We start from the raw sequence: 24,305 nt of genomic DNA on the forward strand, positions 1-24,305 counted from the left end.
GTGTCTGAGGGAGGCCTGCAGGACAAAGGGTACCCATACCACTCTCTACTCCCCGCAGTGCCCATGCCACTCAACACATATCCCAGACTCCAATGGCGGGTACGCCAATTGCAGTCCATTCCATACCATACATGGACCACCACATTCTCAGGATGAGACTTGTCACCACTGGGCACCAATGTGACTCCAAGAACCCTGATCTCCTTGCTGTGCCACCACTGCTCCACCGTGACGGTGGAGGACAGATGGGCATTCCAGCTGGACGAGAAAACAACTTCTTGCTTAGCTGGGTGGACCCGTGGGACATGGAGGCCAGGAGGAGTTCCATCCCCAACATGACAGGTGGCAGTGGTCCTCTTGAGGCGTCCCAGTTTGAACACCATGGGAGTCGGGGTTTAGGGGGGCCCGGACCTCCCTGGTTTTTCCACATGACCCGGAAGTCCTTCCGAGAGAACATACTATGACATTGGAAGCATTCCCGGGTCCGGCGTCTGGAGACGGTGGGCGACACTCAACAGGAGAAGCGGAAGGAGGGGCCGAAGATGCCCTTCTTTGTAATTGTGGTCTGGTTGCCTTGTCTGTGCACACTTAGTGAGCCATTTGTGTCATAAAATCCTTTAGTTGAATCCGGGACTGGGTGGGGTGAGTTGTGGCGCCCCCTTGTGGTCACAATGCATATTACATGCCTATAGAAAAAGACTTTAAGAAGGTTCAAACATTAAAATGGCTGTGAAAAGACATAGAAGTCTTTAAGCATTTCGTGCCATTTACCGAACCCCGACTTTCCGTCTGTATCTGTCACTTTTTCCAGTACACTCGTCATCAGTGCCATGCAATGCCGTGCACAAGCGCCACCCATTGGCACACAGAGCTCAGCCTCAATTCTTTTCTGTGTGTCTCTCTCTCTCTCTCTCTCTGTTGTTCTCAGGTGGTCTCCTTTGTCCCGTTTCACACAGCTTCATCTGGGCAGGTACAGTCAGCAGACTGGAGGGGGGGGGGGGGGTCCTAGCGGTATGTGAGAGATAGGCCAGAAATCCCAAGGATGCCAGTTCAAACCTCACCTGCCACCATTCCAACTCCCCCTTTGTGTGATAAGTTACAAGTCACGATAAACCAAACAGGACGGTGCGACGCCAGCCCATAACTTCAGCGCTCGTCGTGTGACTGCCCACCGCAGTGCAGCACGTTGGCCGTTCTCGTTAGTCAAAGCCGACCCACCACCAGAAGAAGAAGGAGAAGAAGAAGCTGCCGGAGATTCCTTAAGAGCCCAAAGCCCAGGACGCCCCCCGGAGCAGGACGCCCAAGGTGTCTTTAGAGCGCGTCTCCTATGTTATTAAGCTCACACCTCCCAAAGCGACTAAAAGCTCGGCAATTGCAGCCCACACTTCCACTTTCACATAATAGGAAGAAACCATTTGCCGAGCCGCCAGCCCACCTCTCCTCCCCTTTGGGCACAATGCTGCTTTTAAACAGCCACGGGCAAGCAGAGGCCCCCCGAGTGCCGCTCTCAGCTCCAAAGCGCCGTTAAAAACGGTTATTAGGGAGCAGGGGACTTTGGGGGGGCTTCACTCTCCCATTGTTTGGACTTTGTGAAAAATGTCAGCAGAACAAGGCCGACTCTTTTTAAAGATCCTAATCTGTGCCATGCCAGCTCCGCCAATGCCCGGGCTTGTCGGCATCATCCGCTGCTCTCACATGGCAGGTTGGGGGGCATTCATACAAGAAACGCTGCGTTCTTTCCCTTTTCTTTTAATTGGAGGGGCTGCGGTTTTTCGAAGAAGCCTTTGGAGAGTTTACTCTAAACGATAATTAAAGAAAAGGAAAAAAAAACAAAATCTGCTTAAACTTGCTTCCAATTCCAGAGGTTTGCTTCCCGTCCCTGCAAGTGCATTCTGCGTATTCTGACTTAAATCTAAACCAAACTTCTCAAATGTCACCACACGCAAATGGGGTCCACTGGGGGTCCTGGAGTCCACGACCCTTTTGGACAGCATCAAGGGCAGGGCCGGAACTCAAGGAAGATGGTGGAGATCCTGTGTGATTATCTTCATGAGATGTACCAATATGAAGATCTTCACGCTGGTGCTTCTCAAATATTACCTCACACAAATGGGGTCCACCGGGGGTCCAGGAGTTCACGTCCCTTTTGGACAGCATCAAGCGCAGAGCAGGAACTCAAGGAGGATGGTGGAGATCCCGTGTGATTATCTTCATGAGATGTACCAATATGAAGATCTTCACACTGGTGCTTCTCAAATATCACCTCACGCAAATGGGGTCCATCAGGGGTCCAGGAGTCCACGACCCTTTTGGACAGCATCAGGCGTAGGGCAGGAACTCAAGGAGGATGGTGGAGATCCTGTGTGATTATCTTCATGAGATGTACCGATATGAAGATCTTCACGCTGGTGCTTCTCAAATATCACCTCACACAAATGGGGTCCACACAAATTACAGGAGTCCATGACCTACTTGGACAGCATCAGGCGTAGGGCAGGAACTCAAGGAGAATAATTAACTTCATGAGAAGTACCGATAGTGTCATCTTCACACTGGTGCTCCTCAAATATCACAGCATGCAAATGGTGCCCACTGGGGGTCCAGGAGCCCATGGCCTGCTTGGACAGTAGGAGGTGCAGGGCAGGGACTTGAGCAGAATGGCAAAATGTTAAAGTCATCTTTGGGATGTGGCAGGAAAACTGAGTGGCCAGAGGGAACATATTAGGACGGGGTGCAAGGTGTGAACCAAACTGTGAACACTACCCACCATGCCAACTCTGATTTAATATAATAAGAGCATTGGCAATTCTAAATAGGCCTCTGGTCGGTGTGTGCATTCCTGTTGTGATGGACTGTCTCCCACCTTACACTCAGTTCTTGCTGGAATAGACTCCAGATTCCCTCTGATCCTTATCAGATTAAGCACATTTGAAAATGAACGGATTATAATCTAATCTAATATAATAAAGTGGATTGGCAACGCTAAATTGGCATCTGCTGGGTGTGTGTTTGTTCCTGCTGTGAAGGACTGTCCTCCAGGAATTTATCCCACCTTACACTCAGTTCTTGATGGAACAGACACCAGCTTTCCCAGGATCCTATTCAAATTTGAAAATGGATGGATGAATATAATATAATATAATATAATATAATATAATATAATATAATATAATATAATATAATATAATATCCAACTCGCTATATCGTAACTACAGGGTCATGGAGGTCTGCTGGAGCCAATCCCAGGCAACACAGGGGGCATGGCAGGAAGCAAACCCTGGGCAGCCCACCGTAATATAATATAATATAATATAATATAATATAATATAATATAATATAATATAATATAATATAATATAATATAATATAATATAATATAATAAATTGGACTGGCAATGTTAAATTGGCCTCTGGTGGTCTGTGAGCTCACACTACAATGGACTAAGGGCCTCGTCCAAGGGTTGCTCCTGCCTTGCACCCAAAGTTTGCTTGGATAAACTCTAGCATCCCGGTGACCCTGCTGTGAATAAGCAGCTTTAGAAAATGGATGGCTGTACAGTATAATACAATATAATGTGCCCCTTGGCTCAAGCAGTGCAAACTCATAACTGGATTAAGGGGGATTGAAAGGGCTGTATAACAGCATCCCACCGACACCTGCCTTGAACCCGATGCTACTGTGTTAAACTGGCTCCCCATAACTCTGAATATGAATAAGTAGATAGTGAATAAAGAAATATAATATAATATCTGCGGTGGGCTGGCGCCCTGCCTGGGGTTTTGTTTCCTGCCTTGCCCCCTGTGTTGGCTGGGATTGGCTCCGGCAGACCCCCGATGACCCTGTAGTTAGGATATAGCAGGTTGGATAATGGATGGATGAATGGATAATATAATAATAGGTCATGTGGCTCTAGCAGTCCAGGTCTCAGGACTGGATAGAAGGATCACACAGTATAATATCTCATCTCACTTTCTGAAACTGGTTTTCCTAGAGAGGGTCCACAGGCTAAAGCAGCGGTTCTCAAACTGTGGGGTGTGAATGTTGCCATATGTGGTGTAATTTCACTATTCGTAGGGAAATTTTAAACTTGTAGCAGTGTATTGGCAGCAAAAAATATAGGAATACATTTTTATTAGGGTTTCAAAAAAAATGTTGGGGGGGCACGATTAAAACTGTTATGAAAACTCGGGTCGCAAATACCTTGGGCTGGGCTAAAGAACAGAAAAAAATAGACCCTGAACTGGTTTAAGAACATTTATAATTCTACACAGAGATGTATAACGTAACACTACTCAAACCTGCCTAACCCATTCAGGGCTGCCATTAGTCAGAGTTTGTCGTAGCAACTTGGAGACAATGCAAGGAATCAGTTCTGGACAAGGTGCCAGGCCATTACAGAGCACACTCACTCACTCACTCACTAACTCACACACCCAGACTCACACTGAGACAATTTGTTACTGCCAATCAAACTAACCAGCAGACTCCTGGGGACACTGGAGGAAAACAGGAGCACCTGGAGAAACCACATACAGGGAGAACATGCAAACTCCACACAGACAGCAACCTGGTGTTGGATTTCAATCACAGAAGCAGGACCTGTGAAGCAGCAGTAATAAGCTCTGAGCCTCTGTGCCACCCTTACAATAGCCATCCATCCATCCATCCATCATCCAACCCGCTATATCCTAACTACAGGGTCACGGGGGTCTGCTGGAGCCAATCCCAGCTAGCACAGGGTGTAAGGCAGGAACAAACCCCGGGCAGAGCGCATACACACACACACACACACACACACACACACACACACACACACCAGGGACAATTTAGGATCGCCAATGCACCCTAACCTGCATGTCTTTGGACTGTGGGAGGAACCGGAGCGCCCGGAGGAAAACCCACGCAGACACGGGGAGAAACATGCAAACTCCACGCAGGGAGGACCCGGGGACGCGAACCCAGGTCCCCAGGTCTTCTAACTGAGAGGCAGCAGCGCTACCCACTGCTCCACCCTATATTATATTATATTATATAATATTTTCAAATCTACTTATTGCAATTTGGGGTCAAGGATTTAGAGTATGTCCTAGAATTACTGGGCAAGAGAGTAAAGGACACGGGACTTAGCAGTTATATTATATTATCCATCCATCCATTTTTCCAACCTGCTATATCCTAAATACAGGGTCACGGGGGTCTGCTGGAGCCAATCCCAGCCAACACAGGGCACAAGGCAGGAACCAATCCCGGGCAGGGTGCCAACCCACCGCAGGACTATATTATATTATATTATATTATATTATATTTATATTATATTATATTATATTATATTATATTATATTATATTATATTATGGCTGTCTTAACATCATCATAGGCCTCCAAGCAAAGTAGTGCACTGGAGCCCTGGTTTTGATAGCAAAACAGAAGCATACATAGGCATCAGAACCATGGTGGGCTCCTATGTTCCCCCTGGCTAGTGCCCATATATTAAGATAGCACTAAACTATATTATATTATATTATATTATATTATATTATATTATATTATATTATATTATATTAGCCACCTCACGTCCAAGTATAAAGAGAGACAGAGAGACATTCAGGGTCCCGCTCCGGCCACCGAAGGCACGCCATGGAAGGCCGTCTCCTCTCACGTGCTGCTAGCCCAGCTGTCCCTCACGCAAAGACACTTTTGGATTTCTGTTACAAGGCGGCATGGGGGCCGCCCTTCTGAATAACAAACCCTGAACCAGGGGCAGCGGGCCTGGATCTCATTTCAGCCAAAATGACGGCTTGGCAGGCTAATCGGCTTATGGCAGCCCCGCCGTTCTCCTAGTCATTGTTATTACTCTGTCAAAGGCATTCTTCGCTCCCTCCATGTGTTTTACCTCTCGTCTTTTTTTTTTTCTTTTCTTTTCAGGACTGGATTTGTTTTGCAGTTCTGAGCAGGTGAGGTTGTGAAACTGGATCCCACCCTGTGCACACACATTAGCTCACACTCGCACTGCCGCCAGGGTCACCATGTGTGTATTTAATATACAAATGCAACTCTGCAGCCCTTCTCTACCTCAAATACCATCTGTCTCCAACCCCATAACTTAGCTGCTGCATCTGGGGTTCGCTCAGGGTCCTCCGCAAATGTCTGCTTCTCACTCCCACACCTGATTTGGTAATCAGAATTTTCTGGGGAGAGATTGCAGTGATTGTGCCCGTCCTGTAGTTTTGCATGAGTGTTTCCATCAAACAGACTGCTCCCAAATACAGAGTGGTAGTACCTGCATCTGGAGCCCAGTGCCACATAGAGTGCCAACGTGCTGCCAGTTTAACTGAGAGGTCTGATTACTTGTAACTTGGACCAAAGTCTCTCACATATCTTTTAAATACTCCTCATGCTGTCTCCTCAAAGTATGAACACCAGACGACAGAAAGCAACACGTCACCGAGGTACCAAAAGGACACCCTGAAGAGTTCACTGACGCCTAAACCATACGGCAGCATTATAAAACCAGAAACACCCAAAGAAATTAATAAAAGAATACGCATCACGGCAAAAGTGAAAACGATCCTGAAGCATCAAGTCAACATCAGTCAGCGGAAGAGCTCGGGGGAAACGCCTCCAAAAAGACGTGCCTGTTCACTCGGACCCCCAACTACAATGGAGGGCCAGCCGTTTACAGCAAAGGGCCTGTTTGTTACTCTTAATGCTGCTCTCATACACCCAGAGAAGGCCTCGCCACGATGGGATCAGCTTGGAAGGTAAGAGGTGGTCGCTACGTGGGACCTCCAGAGGCGGAACTGGACATCAGGGAATAAAACTGACCTTAGGAAAAAGTGGCAAGGAATACAAAATTATTAAAGTGATGTCCACTTGTGGGCCAAGGAGAGCAACTTCTGGTCAACATGGACACTGAAACTCATAACAGACAAAGTTAACTGAATGACGTGACGTTCTTCACCTTCAACATAAGATGAATAGACAGATAAAGAGGTAAAGAGAGAGACAGGAAAGGTGCGATAGATAGATAGATAGATAGATAGATAGATAGATAGAGATAGATAGATAGATAGATAGATAGATAGATAGATAGATAGATAGATAGATAGATAGATAGATAGATAGTGTAGTTGGCAGATTAGATAGATAGAATGATAGATAGATAGATAGATGAGATAGATAGATAGATAGATTAGATAGATAGATAGATAGATAGATAGATAGATAGATAGATAGATAGATAGATATTAGCGTAGTTGGCAGGATTACATAGATAGATAGATAGATAGATAGATAGATAGAGAGATAGATAGATAGATAGATTAGATAGATAGATAGATAGATAGTAGATAGATAGATAGATATTAATTTTAGTGTATTTGGCAGGATTAGATAGATAGATAGATAGATAGATAGATAGATAGATAGATAGATAGATAGATAGATAGATAGATAGATAATTTAGCGTAGTTGGCAGGATTACATAGATAGATAGAGATAGATAGATAGATAGATAGATAGATAGATAATAGATAGATAGATAGATAGATACAAAGATAGATAGATAGATTTTTAGTGTAGGTATGGTAGGATTAGATAGATAGATAGATAGATAGATAGATAGATAGATATATAGATAGATAGATAGATAGATAGATAGATAGATAATTTAGCGTAGTTGGCAGGATTACATAGATAGATAGATAGATAGTAGATATAGATAGATAGATAGATTGATAGATAGATAGATAGATTAGATAGATAGATAATTTAGCGTAGTTGGCAGGATTACATAGATAGATAGATAGATAGATAGATAGATAGATAGATAGATAGATAGATGAGATAGATAGATAGATAGATAGATATTAATTTTAGTGTAGTTGGCAGGATTAGATAGATGATAGATAGATAGATAGATAGATAGATAATAGATAGATAGATAGATAGATAGATAGATGAGATAGATAGATAGATAGATAGATAGATTTAGCGTAGTTTGGCATAGATAGATAGATAATAGATAGATACATAGATAGATAGATAGATAGATAGATAGATAGATAGATAGATAGATAGATAGATAGATAGATAGATAGATAATTAATTTCTCCCATGTTTGAAATGCACCTTTTACAGAAACTCAAGAAACTTTACCACAAATAACGATAACAATCCTCATCAAGAAGATCATTTAAATATTCTGCATGCCCTTGAAATGATCTCTGTCCTGTGTCATTTGTCACTCGTGCTGCCACACAATTTGCAGGGTAGATAAAGAACATTAAACAAAGCGCTTATTTACTTGAACAAGAATGAAAACCCTGCACTCTCTTTGCCCAGTGAGGGGTCCAAGCTGGTAAGGCGCTATATAATAAAGACAGAAGGTCCTCCCAGAGCCCAGTCCCTAGCTTTACATGCACGCAGTATTTCAGAGCCCCCCTAACCAGCGCGCTGATGTGTCGAGCGGCAGATGCCATCCGCTTTAAATGAAATGTCCACTCATTGGAGGTTTGGTGTCCCTGGACCCTCGAATTTGTTTCTTTTCAAGTCACTCAGATAAGATGTTTTTCCCTTTAGGATTCCACAGACAATCTCTGTTAACAGCCCTCCGGGTGGGCTCAGATACCCCTCGACTGAAATTCAAGTTGGCGCAGGGGCAGGCGCGTTTCTCTCTCAGCCGTTGTTTATTTTGACCCATTGTCTGTCCTTTTTTGGGGGGTGTGTGGAGGGGGGTCTTTTGTTTATCGTGTCAACAGAAGCCGTAATTAACTCCATTAACATCTCTTAATCCGCAGCAACTCTTCTGAAAGTATCGATAAGAGCATCTTTGCTAAACGTTAAGAGCTCTCGAGTGTGAAAAGAGACGATTAAGTAAAACTCTCGAGTTGCGAAAATAAAAGGGAGAAGGGGGATCTTAAAATCAACAACGGTGGGCTCGGCCTGCGGCAGGAAGCGGCACTTTGCACAGCTAATCGGGCTAACGAAGGGAGAGGCGATCGATTCACCGGGCCGACAGCTGCAGGCCGCGACCATCGCCGGCTCTGTGAAGTTTGCGCGCCAATGAGAGAGAAGCCTGGCCGAGAATGAAGAGCGGTGCTAATTAAAAAATTACTTAAGTAAAAAAAAAGAGCGCCATGTTATAAAAACTAAATTAGGATTAATGTTATTATGGGGGACGGCAGAAAAAAACATCGTCAACGTGTCAACACTCGCGACAAGCGCAACGAGGCGACAAGCACTGATGGTCGCTGACCCGGTGCAGCTCGTTATTCTTGATTTGAGTATTGCGGTCATTTATAAAACTGTACACCACCGAAATCAGCAGTGTGACATTAACACTTCAAAGTGTGCGGTCATTTAAAAAAAAAAAAGGAGCATAACGGCGACACCATAAAGATTCAAATTAAAAGGAAAAGCGCCATGCAGTTTACATGTTGCTCCCCACACTTTTTAAATGTTTAGTTTTTGAATTTTGATTATCATGACTGTATCTGGAGAGATAAGAAATTCTTCTTTCATAGTTCTCGGACTTTAAAGCACTAACATACTGATGCTGTATTATTCTTTAATATAAACTGGACGGTGCGTTTAATTTAAAGTGCGCACTTAAAAACAATGGTGACAAAGTGGCTCTTCAAAGCGGTGCCACAGGGAGATCTTTTTGGAAATCAAGTGAATCAACCACGTGAAGTTTCCAGAAAGAAATGTTATTATTAATGCTATTATATAATAATAATAATAATAATAATAATAAAACCATGCGCTGCAAAAAATCCCAGCGTTAACTGAACACTTTAAAGGGTTAATGTGACATCATAACTGTTAAAATGTAAACTGGTGACTTTACAGATGATAACAAATTTGTGAACTTTCAGTGGGTTCCTGATTTTCAATGGACCCTCAGTGCATTCTGCCACACAGGCTCAGCTCGGGTCTTCTTGACCCCTTGAAACCGCAGATTTATATTTTTTTTAAAATTCCAAATGGGGTCCCGAGTTTAAAAAGACTTTCTGCCCATAATCATACGCAAAGTTAACTTCATACCAGCTGTAGAAATTAAACATGTCATATTTCTGCATATATTAGGAAGCCCCAAAAGTGCCAGCCTCATATGCAAAGACCCCTCTCGGAATGAAACGCTTCTTTGCCAAGCAAGGTGTTCAACGAGAGAACCCCACCGCCCACTAAAGTGCCGTTTTATGTTTTAAATGTGGAGCTGCTCGCTTTCGACATTTTTAATTTTTTTTACAATTAGACGACCGCAACAGATCTGCAGCTCCTGGTGTCCGGACATCTAACGGGGTGTTCGTCTTCATTCCCATCATGGCGGTTGGCTGACCAACTTAAATGAGCTGCAACTCCTTGAGATTAATGCGATGAGGACTTAACTCTGACAGTGTCGACGCCTTAAACGTTACGATGGGGATGTCATTGTTCTAATTACCGATCATCTTTAATTATGGCTTTATAATAGGCAGGGGTTTTCAGTTAAGTTGCTGCTGCTCGCCCACACAGCAAAGCGGTTTAATTTAGTGACTCGTGCATGCGCAGTCCGTACACTCTTTAAAATGAAGGTGCCAGGGTGGAACTTCGGGGTGATGCCATTTGTTGGTGCCATCCACATGAAGGGTCCAGAAAGAACCTTGTATTTATTTAGCTCCATAACAGGCTCCTTATAATAAATAGCCATGACCACAATCTTAAAAATGAAAGTGCCAGAGGGGGTCTTCACGGCGATGCCATAGGGGAAGAATTTTTGGTTCCCAAAAGACCTATCCACATAAAGGGTCCAGAAAGACCCTTCATTTATTTGGATCGGTAATAGGCTCCGTACAGTAAATAACCATGAATAGATGGTGAAAATACCACAGGCTCCTGATTTTAAAAGGACTCTCTCTGCACACAATAACACGACAGGTTTTCTTCATCTGTTAGTGTCCTGCTAGGTAGCCCACCATACATTCAAGATTTCTTTCTACATATTAGGAAGTTTTTCAAAGCGGAAAGAAACAACTCAATTGGCGGAGAACTCGTCCCATAATGCAATAGTACTCTGTCAAGGAAACGTTCCACCGTAAAGTGCCATTAATGGACCACGCAGGGTCGTCTTGCGTTCTTCTCATCTTTTACAGCTTCTCGTCATCTCAGGTCGTCTCAACGCCACAGAGTGTCCTGTGTGACTTGGAGAGCCCCCGGAGCTCGCGCTGCAAGTCCCTCCATAGTAATGTCGTCGTTGGGCACTGCGGTTTGTCACTCGCTGCTCGGAAGTGCGATCGCAACAACTGGCATTTAATAAACAGTTGAAAGCCTAACGAGTTAAGTTAACGTTCGTTCAGTTCTAATGCCGATGACTGGATAGCGCACATTTTAAACGGATATGCAATTTATTCTACAATCTGAAAGGAATATATACAACGTGTGTGTGTGTGATATATATATATATATATATATATATATATATATATATATATATATATATATATACTGCGGTGGACTGGCGCCCTGCCCGGGGTTTGTTTCCTGCCTTGCGCCCTGTGTTGGCTGGGATTTGCTCCAGCAGACCCCCGTGACCCTGTAGATAGATAGATAGATAGATAGATAGATAGATAGATAGATAGATAGATAGATAGATAGATAGATAGATAGATAGAAGTTGGGATATAGCGGGTTGAATAATGGATGGATATATATATAGTTATATATACACTCACACACACACATATACTACGTATATGAACAATAATATATTTATGCTTTATGTATATGTTATGCATGTGTGTATATACATTATATATATTTGTAAAATATTTATATATATATACACACGCATTACATATACATAAAGCACTGTGTTAAATGAACACTTTAATTTCATACAGGGGTTCACATTTTTGGGTTCCTTTGACACTCTAAGAGTTTCACCCATAACTGTGCCTTTGTACTAAGCCCGTAACTTACAATAAAGCAACACAGAAATAAACTCCAAATTTGACTTCAAGCATAACTGCACAAGAGAAGCGTCCATTCATTCAGTTATTCCGAATCCAAATCGGTGCGCTAACTACATTAACACTCAAGGGCGCGCGTGGAGCTTAATGCTCAAGAGGGGCTCTCCGGTTAGAGGAGCGCTATATAAATGTGACCATATTGAAGATGAGGACACCTCGCGGAACGGACAAGGTTTATTTTGGGAGTCTTTGCATATGAAGTTGGCTCTTTGTGCTTTGAGAAACCTCAATATGTGGAAAAATAAGATATCTTGAATTTCTAGCAGGCTACAGGATTAAGGAGGAGTCCTCTTAAACTCAGGAACCCGTTGGTATTTTAGAAAGCTGTTGTTATCTGCCTTTACGGTTACTTGTGTATCCTGTTACTGATCTGAATAAAGAAAGGATCTGTTAGGAACCTTCATGTATTGTTCTTCAGGGAACCAAAAAAATAGTTCGCTCTGCAGAAACCACCCTGGCACCTTTAGTGGACGATCAATTATTAAAAATGAAACGGTTCTTCAGAGCAATGCTTTACGGGAACCATTTTAGGATCTCAAAAGAACCATCCACGCAAAATCTCAAGAAAAAATAAAAACAAAAATACATATACAGTACTGTATCTGTAAATAAACAGGACAGATTTTTGAAGTACCAACTAATTTCTATGATTTTAGAAGGACTCCCGCTGTATTAAGTGCTTTTATTAATCTATTACCGTCCCTATCCATACATTAAAGATTTCAAGCTTCTTCTACACATTAGGAGGTTTTACAAGGCACAAAAGAACCAACTTCATAAGCAGAGAACCCTTGCAGAATGAACTGGTGCTTGGTCAAGCAATGGACGCACACAACCCAGTAAAGAACCAGGATTTTTAAGAGTGTAAGCAGCCATGAATTAATGATAACGGTTTGTCTCTGATTTTAGTGACACGAAGTTCAGATGTTGTAACCCTGCTAGGCCGCCTACTTCTGTTTTTTTTTTCCGCACATTTGAGACATTTTTCAAAGCCCAGTTGTTTTGAATATATAGAATTAAATGGTTCAAGCAACCCAGTAAAGTGCCATTGCACAACCGGTATGTTTAAGCGTGTACACGAAAGGGGCGCAAGCAAATTGGTAACAAAAGCCGCCGAAGTCAAATCAGAGAAGCCATGCAGAATAAATTTATTTACATATTATTATTATTATTATTATTATTATTGTGATTAACAAACAAGGTCACTTTAGGGTATTTGGACACTCGTGTTTTAATGCAGTTACAACTTTAATTTATCCGGTTGACAAAGCATCAACTCGACTATTACAGTTTAATGATTTACCAGGAATTCCATCCTTATTAGACTTTTCAGTCCCCCCGCTCGATGAGCTACACTTTCAAGGGACATTAAAAGCTTATATTTTTTAAACATCTGTCAGCACGGTTGTAATCGTTTAAACGTCAGTCTAGACGTGATGATTTGTGTGTGTAAACCTACGATCTGATCTTCCCCGCTATGCACATTAGCTTTTATTGAATGTTATTTTAACGGAAACTCCACTTTAATTTACGGTGAAGGACCCTGAGCACACGATCACTTTTAAGTGCTCCTTTTTTCCTCCAATTACGTTGTAATTGAGCCGCCTTGAAATGTCCCCATTCTGGCTGACACTTTTCCAGGCTTTCCGCGAGTCTGGCGACACTTTAAAAAAATGTTTCGCTTTAAATCGGTTACCCACCCCACAGATTGTTCAGATTTTTGCGCTTTTCCCAGTCATGTGCTTAAGTGATTTTGGTTTTAATAAGATTTATCTGTTTGTGTGGATCGCAAGCAGCTTAAAAGCAGCCGTTCGTGTGTCGAAGGGCTGACTGACGAACTGACTGGCTGGGTGACTGGCAGGAACGCGCGCCCCCGAGCACACGCATTCCGCGGAGGTCCAGCAGACCAAAAACCGCGCGCACGCCTTCTGTTTGGAGATCCGCGGCAGAACTCCGTCTGAGCTGACCGGGACGGAACGGTTATACACTTTTACCGGAGAAAGATTGTCTCCTTCGAGAATGTTCACATTTCGGCAGATTTCTTCGAGTTGTAGTATTCATTTCTCTCCGATAGAGATCACTGTTTGACTGCCGGGTGACAACTCCGTAGGAAGCGTGTACGACAAGATGACAGACCGTATTTTGTTGTTATTATTTTTTAAGTTTTCAAGTGATGTAACGGTGTTATACGCTGTTTTTCGAGAACAGAATATACATTGTGTTTAATATAAAATGTGTTCTAAAAAACATCGTCGCTCAAACGCTCAATAAATAAAACCCGCCCGCTTCAAATTGACACTCATAAATTGAACAGAAACGCAGATCAATCCCATGCCAGCAACTGATGGATCAGAGTGCGTCTTTTTTTTAATGAAATTTAACGCTCAAGTAATGAAAAGGAGATTTTAAACCTGAGATTCGAGTAGCCATTCGGGTCATTAAATGTGGCACACGATTCCAGCCTGCTTTTCTACCCTGCCTACTCCACTTCAACAAGCGACCCCTCAACAATGTGGCGATCGCTCCCGGAGATGTCATCCATCAGCTAAACAGTTCAACTCCCGTTTCTTTTCTAGCACGTCCTTTATTTGATTATCCGACTCTCCCGTGATTACAGTAAGGCCGCCTGTCTATGAACGACTGTCAACGTATAACATTCACTGCTCGACATGTGAGAGCTCTCTCGTTTTACGTTCATTACTTAGGATTTCTCGTGAGCTTGAATTGTCCGGCATTTTTGTTCGAACTGCTCAAAAGTTGCTAAATGCGCTATATAAAATGTATTAATCCTGTCCGGATAATGTTGTGGCCTAGTCAGTTCTACGTATTGCGACAGACGGGGCTTAACAACTTGATGAACATTCCTACATTTGCGCTTCATAAACCATACATCATATTCATTTTTTAATTCATTTTTAAATTTGAAACAGTGGAGCTATTGTCTTTTGAATTTTTTTGTTTTATTTAGTCCTTTCCAAATTGTCCAATTGGTTAGGGAGTTAAACATTCAAAATGATGTGCGTTGTCTGCTGGGTTTCAAAGGTTAATACTGGATATGTTATAATGGGAGTATTAGGGCCTGGCCGATATTCCGCTTCTCAAAAGTTTACTTAGTTTTAAATGATGACTTCCAAAAATGTCCTTCTAATAGCCTGGCACTATTCGCGGATTACTTCAGAAGTTGTTGTATGCCAGGTTGCGATATGCGAGTTTTTCATTCGCTTTAAATCCAAAAGGGTGGCTGTCTTACGTTTTGGGTGAGCACAACTACACGACAACCAAATTCAGTTGCCGAAGAGAGCCAAACTTTGACTAACACAAGACATTCTGAGCCCCTTTCATTGTAACGTACAGAATTTAATTTGAATAAACACAACATACGCACATTTTATGCACTAAGGACACAAAGCGTACAGAAAGGCGCTAAATCCTAGTCAAATGTACTTTTTGGGTGTGTTTGATCCAAACAGTTAAGGCCATCATAATTTCAGGACTGAGCGTTGGAAGCAACAAAAGCCTTTTCCTTGGATCTGTGCGGCCCTCCAAATCTCGGCTTGGCATCGGATGCCCACCCTTCCCCAAACCCACCCTTCCCACAGGTGCACAGCTGCACTTCGTTCAGGAGACACTTACCGGTACCAGTCGAGGCCGTTGTTGTAGTTCCTATCGAAGAAGTGTGGCTCCGCGCCCACTGCTCTGATGTCGGGGTGTACCCTCAAGAACTCGAGCAGCGCCCGGGTGCCGCCTTTCTTCACCCCGATGATGATCGCTTGGGGCAGTTTCTTACTACCTGAGCCATTGGAAAAGCTCGACAGGGCACTGAGATCTGCAGCACTCTGCTCGCTTTTTGCATCATCCCAGTCCTCGTTGTTCAGCAGGTCTCTCGAATATGTCCTCGGAGAGGATTCCTCGTAGTCCGTTTCCAAGTCCTCCCAGCCTTGCGGTCTGGGTAGCAGCCTGGGTAAGATCTCGACTTCGCTGGCGTCCGTTCTTCTCCCGGTGCCCTGGCTTTCCTTATCTCGGTTCGAGTCCATTATTGGACTTGGCATGGTGGCACAGTAACCCATGCAAGAGTACAGCGTATACGCCCACAGTAAAAGCATGATAAGCAGCAATATAAGTTTCTTTTTCACTGAGCTGATGGAAATTACATATAGGCGGCTACAAAGCAGGCTATTTTCCATAAGCCCTGTCGCTGGGGAACATAATCCAGTATGACATGATGTCACTTTTTATTGTTATTCCAGAAAGTGCTTTAAACCCCTTTAGTATCATCTAGCGCAGATCCAGTTCACATTTAAGAAATTAATACACTCAATAGCAGCCTCAACGGGGTGAGCTTCTAAGAGCATGGTGCTTTACCATGTAGGGTGCCACGGCGCGGACACGATCGCCACATTTCACCCTACTAGTGCGGCTTCATGGATGGTATGGGAGAGCGTGCAGAGAGTCCGTGCTCCAAGCTTCCTGCACGCTAAGCCCCCGGAGTCAAAGCTACTACCGCCGCCTGCTCACTACTAAATCATCCCGCCCACCGAGCGGCGCACCGTCCTTATACAGGCGGTGATGCAACTGAATGACAAGAAGTTGGGCCAATCGAGAAAGAGAGTGCGGGTAATTAGCCATTTGTTGATATCGGATTACCAATAAAGGGATGAGAGGGGCGTGTCCGGGCGGAGACTCGATGGGATCCGTTGTATCGATTGGCTGTTCGGTCAATAGTTTGCATTTTTTATTAAGCCCTCTCTCACTCGCTCGCTCGCTCTCTCTCTCCCCATCTTTCTCAGTCTATCTTCCTCTCATCTCACAGTGCCACAACTCTCCTGTTTGAGTGGGGAAACCTATCGCCCGCTTATTTCCTAATGTAAATTTCCTGCTGTGCAAGTTAAACTCGATGTGAGGCTTTTCCGGATACTCGTTTTCCTAAACCCCGTACATCGTCAACGAGCCTATTTCTGAAACTATGCAAAAATAAATACATAAACAAACAAATAAATATTTTTTCCCTCTCTTACTTTCGTGTGTATTGACGTTGCCACACAATAGTTTAACTTTAAAGCGACTCCAAAATTCACAGCCGTATAAAATAAAAAGGCAAATTTTAACCAGTGCTGGAATAACTGGTTTCACTTTAACGGACTATTAAAAACAGTCCAAGTGGAGTAACGAGGCGAAAGGCAGACCACCGCTTAAAAGGTCTTGGATCTTGTATTGATTAGAATCTCTTATTATAATTGTACCTCATTTTCATTAATCTTTAACAACAACAACAATAATAATACTACATTTACATATCTTCCGACTCCTTTACCCAAGACGACTTATAAACATTTGAGATACAATTTGTTCCATTTCATTTGTTTTTCGAATTGGAGTGCAGACAGGTAAAGTGATAACTCAGGGTCACACGGTGTCACCAGCGGGATCTGAACACAGCACCTCAGGTGTTAAAGTACAAAGGCTTAACCACTGCGCCACACATAAAAATAATAATAACAATAATAATAATAATAATAATTATTATTATTATAATTATTAATATTATTAGTAGTAGTAGTATATAGCATCTCCCTGCAATTTAAGGAGGCACGGATTTGGGTTGTGCACAAGGGTCTATGCTTTTAAAGGACTAATCGGTAATAATTATATTGAAAAATAAATACTTTAGGTTTTCAACTTCGTATGGTGAATTTTACTTAACACCAGATTGGATGCGGATATAGATAGATAGATAGATAGATAGATAGATAGATAGATAGATAGATAGATAGGAAAGGTGGTATACAACAGATATCGTATTAACCCCAAAAAGGCATATATATATATATATATATATATATATATATATATATATATATAGTATATATATATATATATATATACACACATATAAAAGAAGATTTAGAAAAATCTTAAGTATACTCAACACATACAGCAAGAATTGTCTTGAAGTAAATGATCAAAGCGTAGGTATTTACTAAGTGTAAAGTGACTAGAATTGTACATATTTATTAGTTACAGTTTTCACAGTACAGGATGCCACGCACTCCTTGGCACAGTATATTGGTATAGTATGTTGGGTAACCGGTCACCTTTTATTGGCGGCAGGCTAATATGAATCACTAATAAAGGAAAAATTAACAGAAACCTCTGTGTCAGTACAAGGCTGGACTGGGGGAGCCCTGTATTATTAACATCTTGGTTGAATTGTTCGCTCCAAATCCAAGCATTCTCTCGATGACATTAATATTTGAGTCAAAACAAATAAATCGATGAGCGCAGATCCATCGGTCTTAATCTCCGCCCTCACGGCCCACTCGCTGCCTGCCTAACCTTGCTAGTCACCCTGTCCAGCCTGCTGTGCTTTTTCACAAATTGTCCCTTCCCGACCAACACTCGGCTTTTTATTTAAAAGTCGGACAAGTGTGTGCTCAATAAAGAGATACAAAACTGCAGAAAACGCCATGAGGTTGGAGTTGATTCATCGAGGCAAATGTACGCTCGTTTATTTATTTGCAACCATTTTGTTCAACTACCTGAGAAGTCCTGATTTTGAGGGGAACCATTAAATTCGATTCCGAGTCCCAGTGCTGGCGTGCTAGCCTATACCAACTTGAACACACAGTATGTTCATCTGTTCTCCGTTTCTTGTAAAACTTCCATTCGGCCATCTGTATTTATTTATTTATTGGGGCCGTTCTTTTAATATCTGCTTATTACATTCATTGCAAATTGCGCGTGAGTTTGTTTTCACCATTTCCGTTAAAGGTTCACATCTTGGAACGCCATGGAGCTCAAACTGGCGGAGATGCGACGCAGCCTCGGTTTGGGGTTCAGCGAGGGGGATATAAAAAGCCCCAAGTTAAGTCGACACCTTTTTTTTAACAGATTTATCTCTCTTCCATTAAACAGTGATAAATTCTACTTTTTACAACAAGCAATATACAGAAAGATTTTAAGCGTTTATAAGGAGAAGGTCAAAACTATATTGTCGTTTAATAATTAAAATGAACACCCGTTAGATAAAACCTATAAGCCAACAGCCTTGCAAACATAACGCGTGTCCCTTAAACCCGGAGAAGTTCTTGTGACGTTGTAATAGCTGCCACTTTTGAGGCTTAATGAACTTGAATTTCAAAATAATTCCATACAACTAACTCTATTGTCCCTGTGTCAATATGAAATAAGATGATAAAAAAAAGTTTCCCCAACCTAAAAACTTGCAGAAGACCCCAAAGGCAAATCTGCAGCTGTCTGCGACACCCAACAGGATCGCTGGGTGGGGTTGTGCGACACACACACGCATTTCTTTTTTCTTCCTATATTTTTTTTTTCACGGTGCCACACAAGAAACGCTCAGGTCTTCAAACAGTGCTTAATAACAGCTTCTGAAAGAAAATGTCGAGGATCAAGTCGATTAAAGACGTTTTCCGCCACAGGGGCACAGGGGACTCCTTTGAGAAGTCCCTCATGTGTGCGGTGTTTTCGTTAATGACAATCGGGACGGGAGTCGAGTACCGTTTGGGCTTTCTCTCGACGCTGTGTACGGTTGATTACCCCCTGGTAGATCAGAACAAGCTGAGAGATCTTGGGTCCGTTAAACCCGACAAGAACAGCGTCTCCCTTCTGTGAGAGCAGCAAGTTTTGTTATGTATTCTGAATTAAAAAGCTTGTCATCTGTTACAAAAGCTTTGAGATAAGAGTTGGAGCTATAGAGAGGCGAACTTACATATACTTGATTAACAGTCAAGCGCAAACGTATATTGCGGTTCGGTTTCTCCATTTTTTGAGGTTGGTGCATAATGCTTTTAAAGTAATGCTGCGATCCTGGCTTTGTTAGAATAATTTAGCTACACTACGTCTATACGGAATTAATATTAAAATGACTGTCAGAACAGCGTGCCATTTAATTACTGTAATATTATATCAGCATTACTAATGACAGCATAATGTTGATTCTATGGGATGTAAACGATACCGTGCACTGCAGGCGTTTCCAGTTACTACTAATAACACCTCTCATGTCGCACTCTTTTTAACACCGAGGACCCGATTACCCAGTTTTAGATCTGTTGGATCGCTCGTTTCGCTTCTTTTCCATTTTAACTTTTCTTAATTATTTAGCAAAGTAACATTTACAATTATTAAATCAACACAACTCTACAGAGATCTTAACTAATTTTCATAAATTGACAGTTTGACTATCCTGCATGACACACACTGTTTTTGCCGTATGTGAATATTTTAGCGAATTTAATGGCGCACGGGGGGCTTTATATTAAAAAAATAATAAAACACAATTTCGATCTAAAGTCTCCACTTGTGACAGCGTATCCGAACTGGCACACTTCTCTCGCAGGTTTCACCGGGGGTCTGGTGTTTCATCGGCCAGTCAGTGCGGTTACTCACTAGCTGATCCGTCAGTGTTTGAGTTGAGAATTTAGAAAGACGTAAATGAGAAGAAAAAACCCGAAAGTGAAACAGCGGACCCGCTAACAGCACACGCGACATTCTTGTAAATCTGTCTTTGATGACTTTTCATCTCGTTAGAAGTTTAAAATTGGTAAGAGCTAAAGCGTTGGGGCCGTCTAATTAAATGAAATTGCACTTTCCTTAAAATTATTTTCGCTCAATGCATATATGAAGCAAATTTACTCGATAAAATGTAATTGCAAATTCAAAATGATAAACTAATTAGACCATTTAGCTAGTAAAACATAATTATAACCTTAAGCTACACGGTTAGTGTTTTATAGAATTACCATCGGAAACGCATTCGAATATAAGTGTCATTCTTTCAATTCGCCGTTAAAAATGGTTATATTCATTTTAGGGCGACTAATTTGGGTGAGGGATACAGTTTTGAACGATCCGGCCAATTTACAACTTATTAAAACCGCTTAAATTTTTCCAATCAATCGCATTTCATAAATAAGTTTAAAAGCCGGGCCAAAATTGCACGCGAAATGGTTAACAACCTTTCTTTCACGAAAGTATATTGCACGATGGAAAGTAACGGAACTCATCCATCCGTCCACCCGTTTTAGACGCGATATGATGGGTTCAACGTGGCGACGGTGCTTATGACAAATGGACGTGTGTGTGTACGTGTACCCTGCGATCGATTGGTGCCCTTCCCAGAACTGGTGCCTGCTCGCCCACACATTAGATTCCTGTGCCCCTGAAATGGATGCGGTGGGTTTAGAAAATGGACGGGTGACAATCTTGTTCTTGGTTATATGAGGAAGCGGATTCAGGCTAACTTAGGGTTCGTTCTAGCCTGGTCATTACTGATTCCCACCCGCTGCAAATAAGATTTATTTATTTGTTTGTTTATTTATTTATAATGCAGTTCGGTCATTGTGAGTTACAGTTAATGATGCGTAGTAACGCAAACAGCTTGTCCTGTCAGAATACTAAAGGTAAATCGAGACTGGACTTGCTGATAACACTCGTAAAGTGACATTTGACTCTATTTACACAGCGCAAAAATATAAAATTCAGATTTAGTTTATTTAAAGAAAACAGGAAGAAAGAATCTAACTCGGCATCAGCTGGTGCAAGGCAAGAACCCACTGAGGAGGTGCCTGTCTGTCAATGACAGACCATGATAACGTATATGCTTTTAAAAATAACGGCTCTTAAACGGCACCTCACTGAACCATTGCTTGATAAAGAAACATCTACTTCAGGGAAGCGTACTTTAAACTTTGACAAGTTGAATAATATGCACGAAATTTTTTTTTATATACAATATGGTATACACGGTATAGTTGACCTAGAAGGATACCGACATCAAGAAATTACGTATAGTATGCAGCAGGAGCCTTTGTCAAATTATTAAGTCACTGGCATTTTACAAATCTGTTATCTGTTCATGATTATTTTTCGAACTTGTCGCGGACCTTCATGAGGACGGTTCATTTGGTCATCAAAAATGGCATTGCTCTGAAAAACCATTTGGCGCATTTATTTTAAAAAAGTGTACCGACTACCTGTTGAGGCTGTCAAATCCTAATGTTACACACTTCCCAATATGATGTCTTACATTTCTGTGCACAAAGAAACACAAACACACACATTAGATAATACATAAATCAGAGCTCGCAGTAACTGATTGCTTTTTTATCTTTAGCCAAGTTTTTCTTTCGTTTTAGTTTTTTTAGTTTTTCTGGTGTATATTAGTTGTTGTAATAAAATAATATTTACTTATATATTTATCTATCTTTTGTAAAAAACATTTCCCCCGGGAACAAATAAAGTGCTATCATATGATAGTTTACTTATACCTCTCCCACGGGTCTCTAATTAAATATATGTATATTTTCGGCAAACAGAGGGATATGAAAGGTGTGTGTATGTACATGGTAAAGTCACAACTTCAGAAAAACACGGAACCAACAGACCTGGGAAGCGGTTCTCTTTCTTGCTCCGTGCATATTTTCTCGTGATAAATGTAATACAGGAGTATGCGCACCGGATTAGCACGAGTTGATAGGGTACTGTATATCGTTTTCCAGTGCTTTTTATATACACGTCATTTTTCTCTTATCGGCTTTTCCGAGATGTTGTATCGAAACGGTGAACAAATGACCCAATTCGAAAAGATCCGAGGACTTGGACAGCACGGCGGTTTGGCGATTTCTGATGGTTTCAATTTAATGCGAGTTCTGCGCTCGTCACTTTTTAAGGAAACAAAGGGAAAATCGGGCTTTTTTTAAGCACAGATCGCAGTTTGAGGAGCTGCTTCAAAGGCCCTGTGCGAGTCACGTGGATTCGGTGAGAAAAATACAAAGTGTGCGGACAGTCACAAAGACTGCGATTTACATCCATTAAGAGGAAGGGGGGAAATCTGTAACTGGGAAGATGTACGTATAATGTTAATCCATCGATTATATACTGCATCAGTGTATTGTACATAGCGCTGCCGTTGTTTTTTTTTTTTTTTTTTTTTACTTTTTTTTGTTTAGGCTGACTTGAAGTGTATTTACGGTCACATAATTCTCTTTTGATCGACTAAAACCCACCAGAAAGCTCCTTGTGCTAAAGTATGCTCTAGTATAAGGGAGTAAGGACAGGATCGTGAACTTTTACACCGTATACATCTTGCGCGCGTCTTAATGTATACTAACTGTTCCGGCTTTAGTTGATGCACAGGCATGTGTGTGTGTGTTAAGTGGTCTGCACCGCCTGGCTGCCCCACAACGTCCCATATTACTTCCAGGCACATTTCCTATTCAAATTGCATAATTAGAAGCGTATGGTAGAGGTAACACGGAGCGGGGTAATTTGTTGCCAGTCAGGGGTGGCATAATGGGGGGTCGTTCGCAAGTGGATTTCGTTGGTAAAGTTTAACCGCTTTCGCCTGCATTGTCTCCATGAGCACTCTGCTACTCTGTCGCTATCGGATGAACTACAACACAAACCGAATGGTCCTCATCTGTTCTCGGTCGCTCTTTGCTATTGAAATTTGCATGATAATGTCAGACGTGGACAATGGAGAGAGCGCCTTTTCTACATGAGGAGGTGCGGACAATACCGTGGAATGAAAACAGAATCGGACAAGCGGCTTCCAGAAAACCTCCCGGAGATCTGGGGAATGACCTTCAAGCTGCCTTATGGTGGCCCGCGCACTACACTGGACAACGTTCCCCAAAGGCGAGGGACAGCCAGGGTTCAAAACGTATCGGGGTTCGTCGATAAGTCCTCTTAAAAAAAAAAAAAAAAAAAAAGGTGTCGAACAAAGAGCAGGTGCGATCTCGGTTATGACCTGCGTTGCAGGTGGTCACCAGCTCCATTCCGCCCACTCTCCACTGCCAAGCTCATTTGATAATGAGATTTGCCGCTGTCTCGTTTGGCGGCACTGATATCAGTTTCGCTGCAGAACCAGATGGGAAGCAGGAGCTCCGCAAAAGCAATTTTATTCCTTTTATTATTAACGGCCATTCTTTCAGTATTGGATTCCGAACTCAAGAGAGCATCGAAAACCCTTCGCTAGCGGGCATAATTATTAATATTTATGTATATTGTGGTGAGTTATAAAATTCAAGCATAGCACTTTTTTTAAAACAAAATGATTCTTTTAGAACTTTGGGATTTCTGCTGTTATTCGAGTGTTGAATCGTTAGTTATAAACCTTAAACTTGTGCTCCTCGGAAGACACGGAGATGTTTAAACTTTTTTCAGATTCAAACACTGAATATTTACTTAATTTATATTTTTTAGCGCCATATAGGCGGCAAATAAATGGAAACAACCCTCATATTCTTATTGAACACACTAAATGAATGAAAG

The 24,305-nt window shown here is 42.1% G+C and overlaps 1 protein-coding gene across 2 annotated transcripts in view; it reads right to left on the reverse strand.

Annotated features, from left to right (window-relative positions):
• The window catches only part of LOC114664504 (heparan sulfate glucosamine 3-O-sulfotransferase 3B1-like), a 75,225-nt gene extending 58,465 nt beyond the window's left edge, over positions 1-16,760 (reverse strand). For both annotated transcript variants that reach the window (XR_007933447.1, XM_028818632.2), the window contains exon 1: positions 15,645-16,760. Coding sequence is in view for 1 of the 2 variants with exons in the window: in XM_028818632.2 (XP_028674465.1) it covers positions 15,645-16,195 (551 nt within the window). In the remaining variant the exon portion in view is untranslated. The remainder of the gene's footprint in view (positions 1-15,644) is intronic.
• Positions 16,761-24,305: the final 7,545 nt, after the last annotated feature.

This window comes from Erpetoichthys calabaricus, chromosome 14 (assembly GCF_900747795.2).
Source record: "Erpetoichthys calabaricus chromosome 14, fErpCal1.3, whole genome shotgun sequence".
Classification (NCBI taxonomy): Eukaryota; Metazoa; Chordata; class Cladistia; order Polypteriformes; family Polypteridae; genus Erpetoichthys; species Erpetoichthys calabaricus.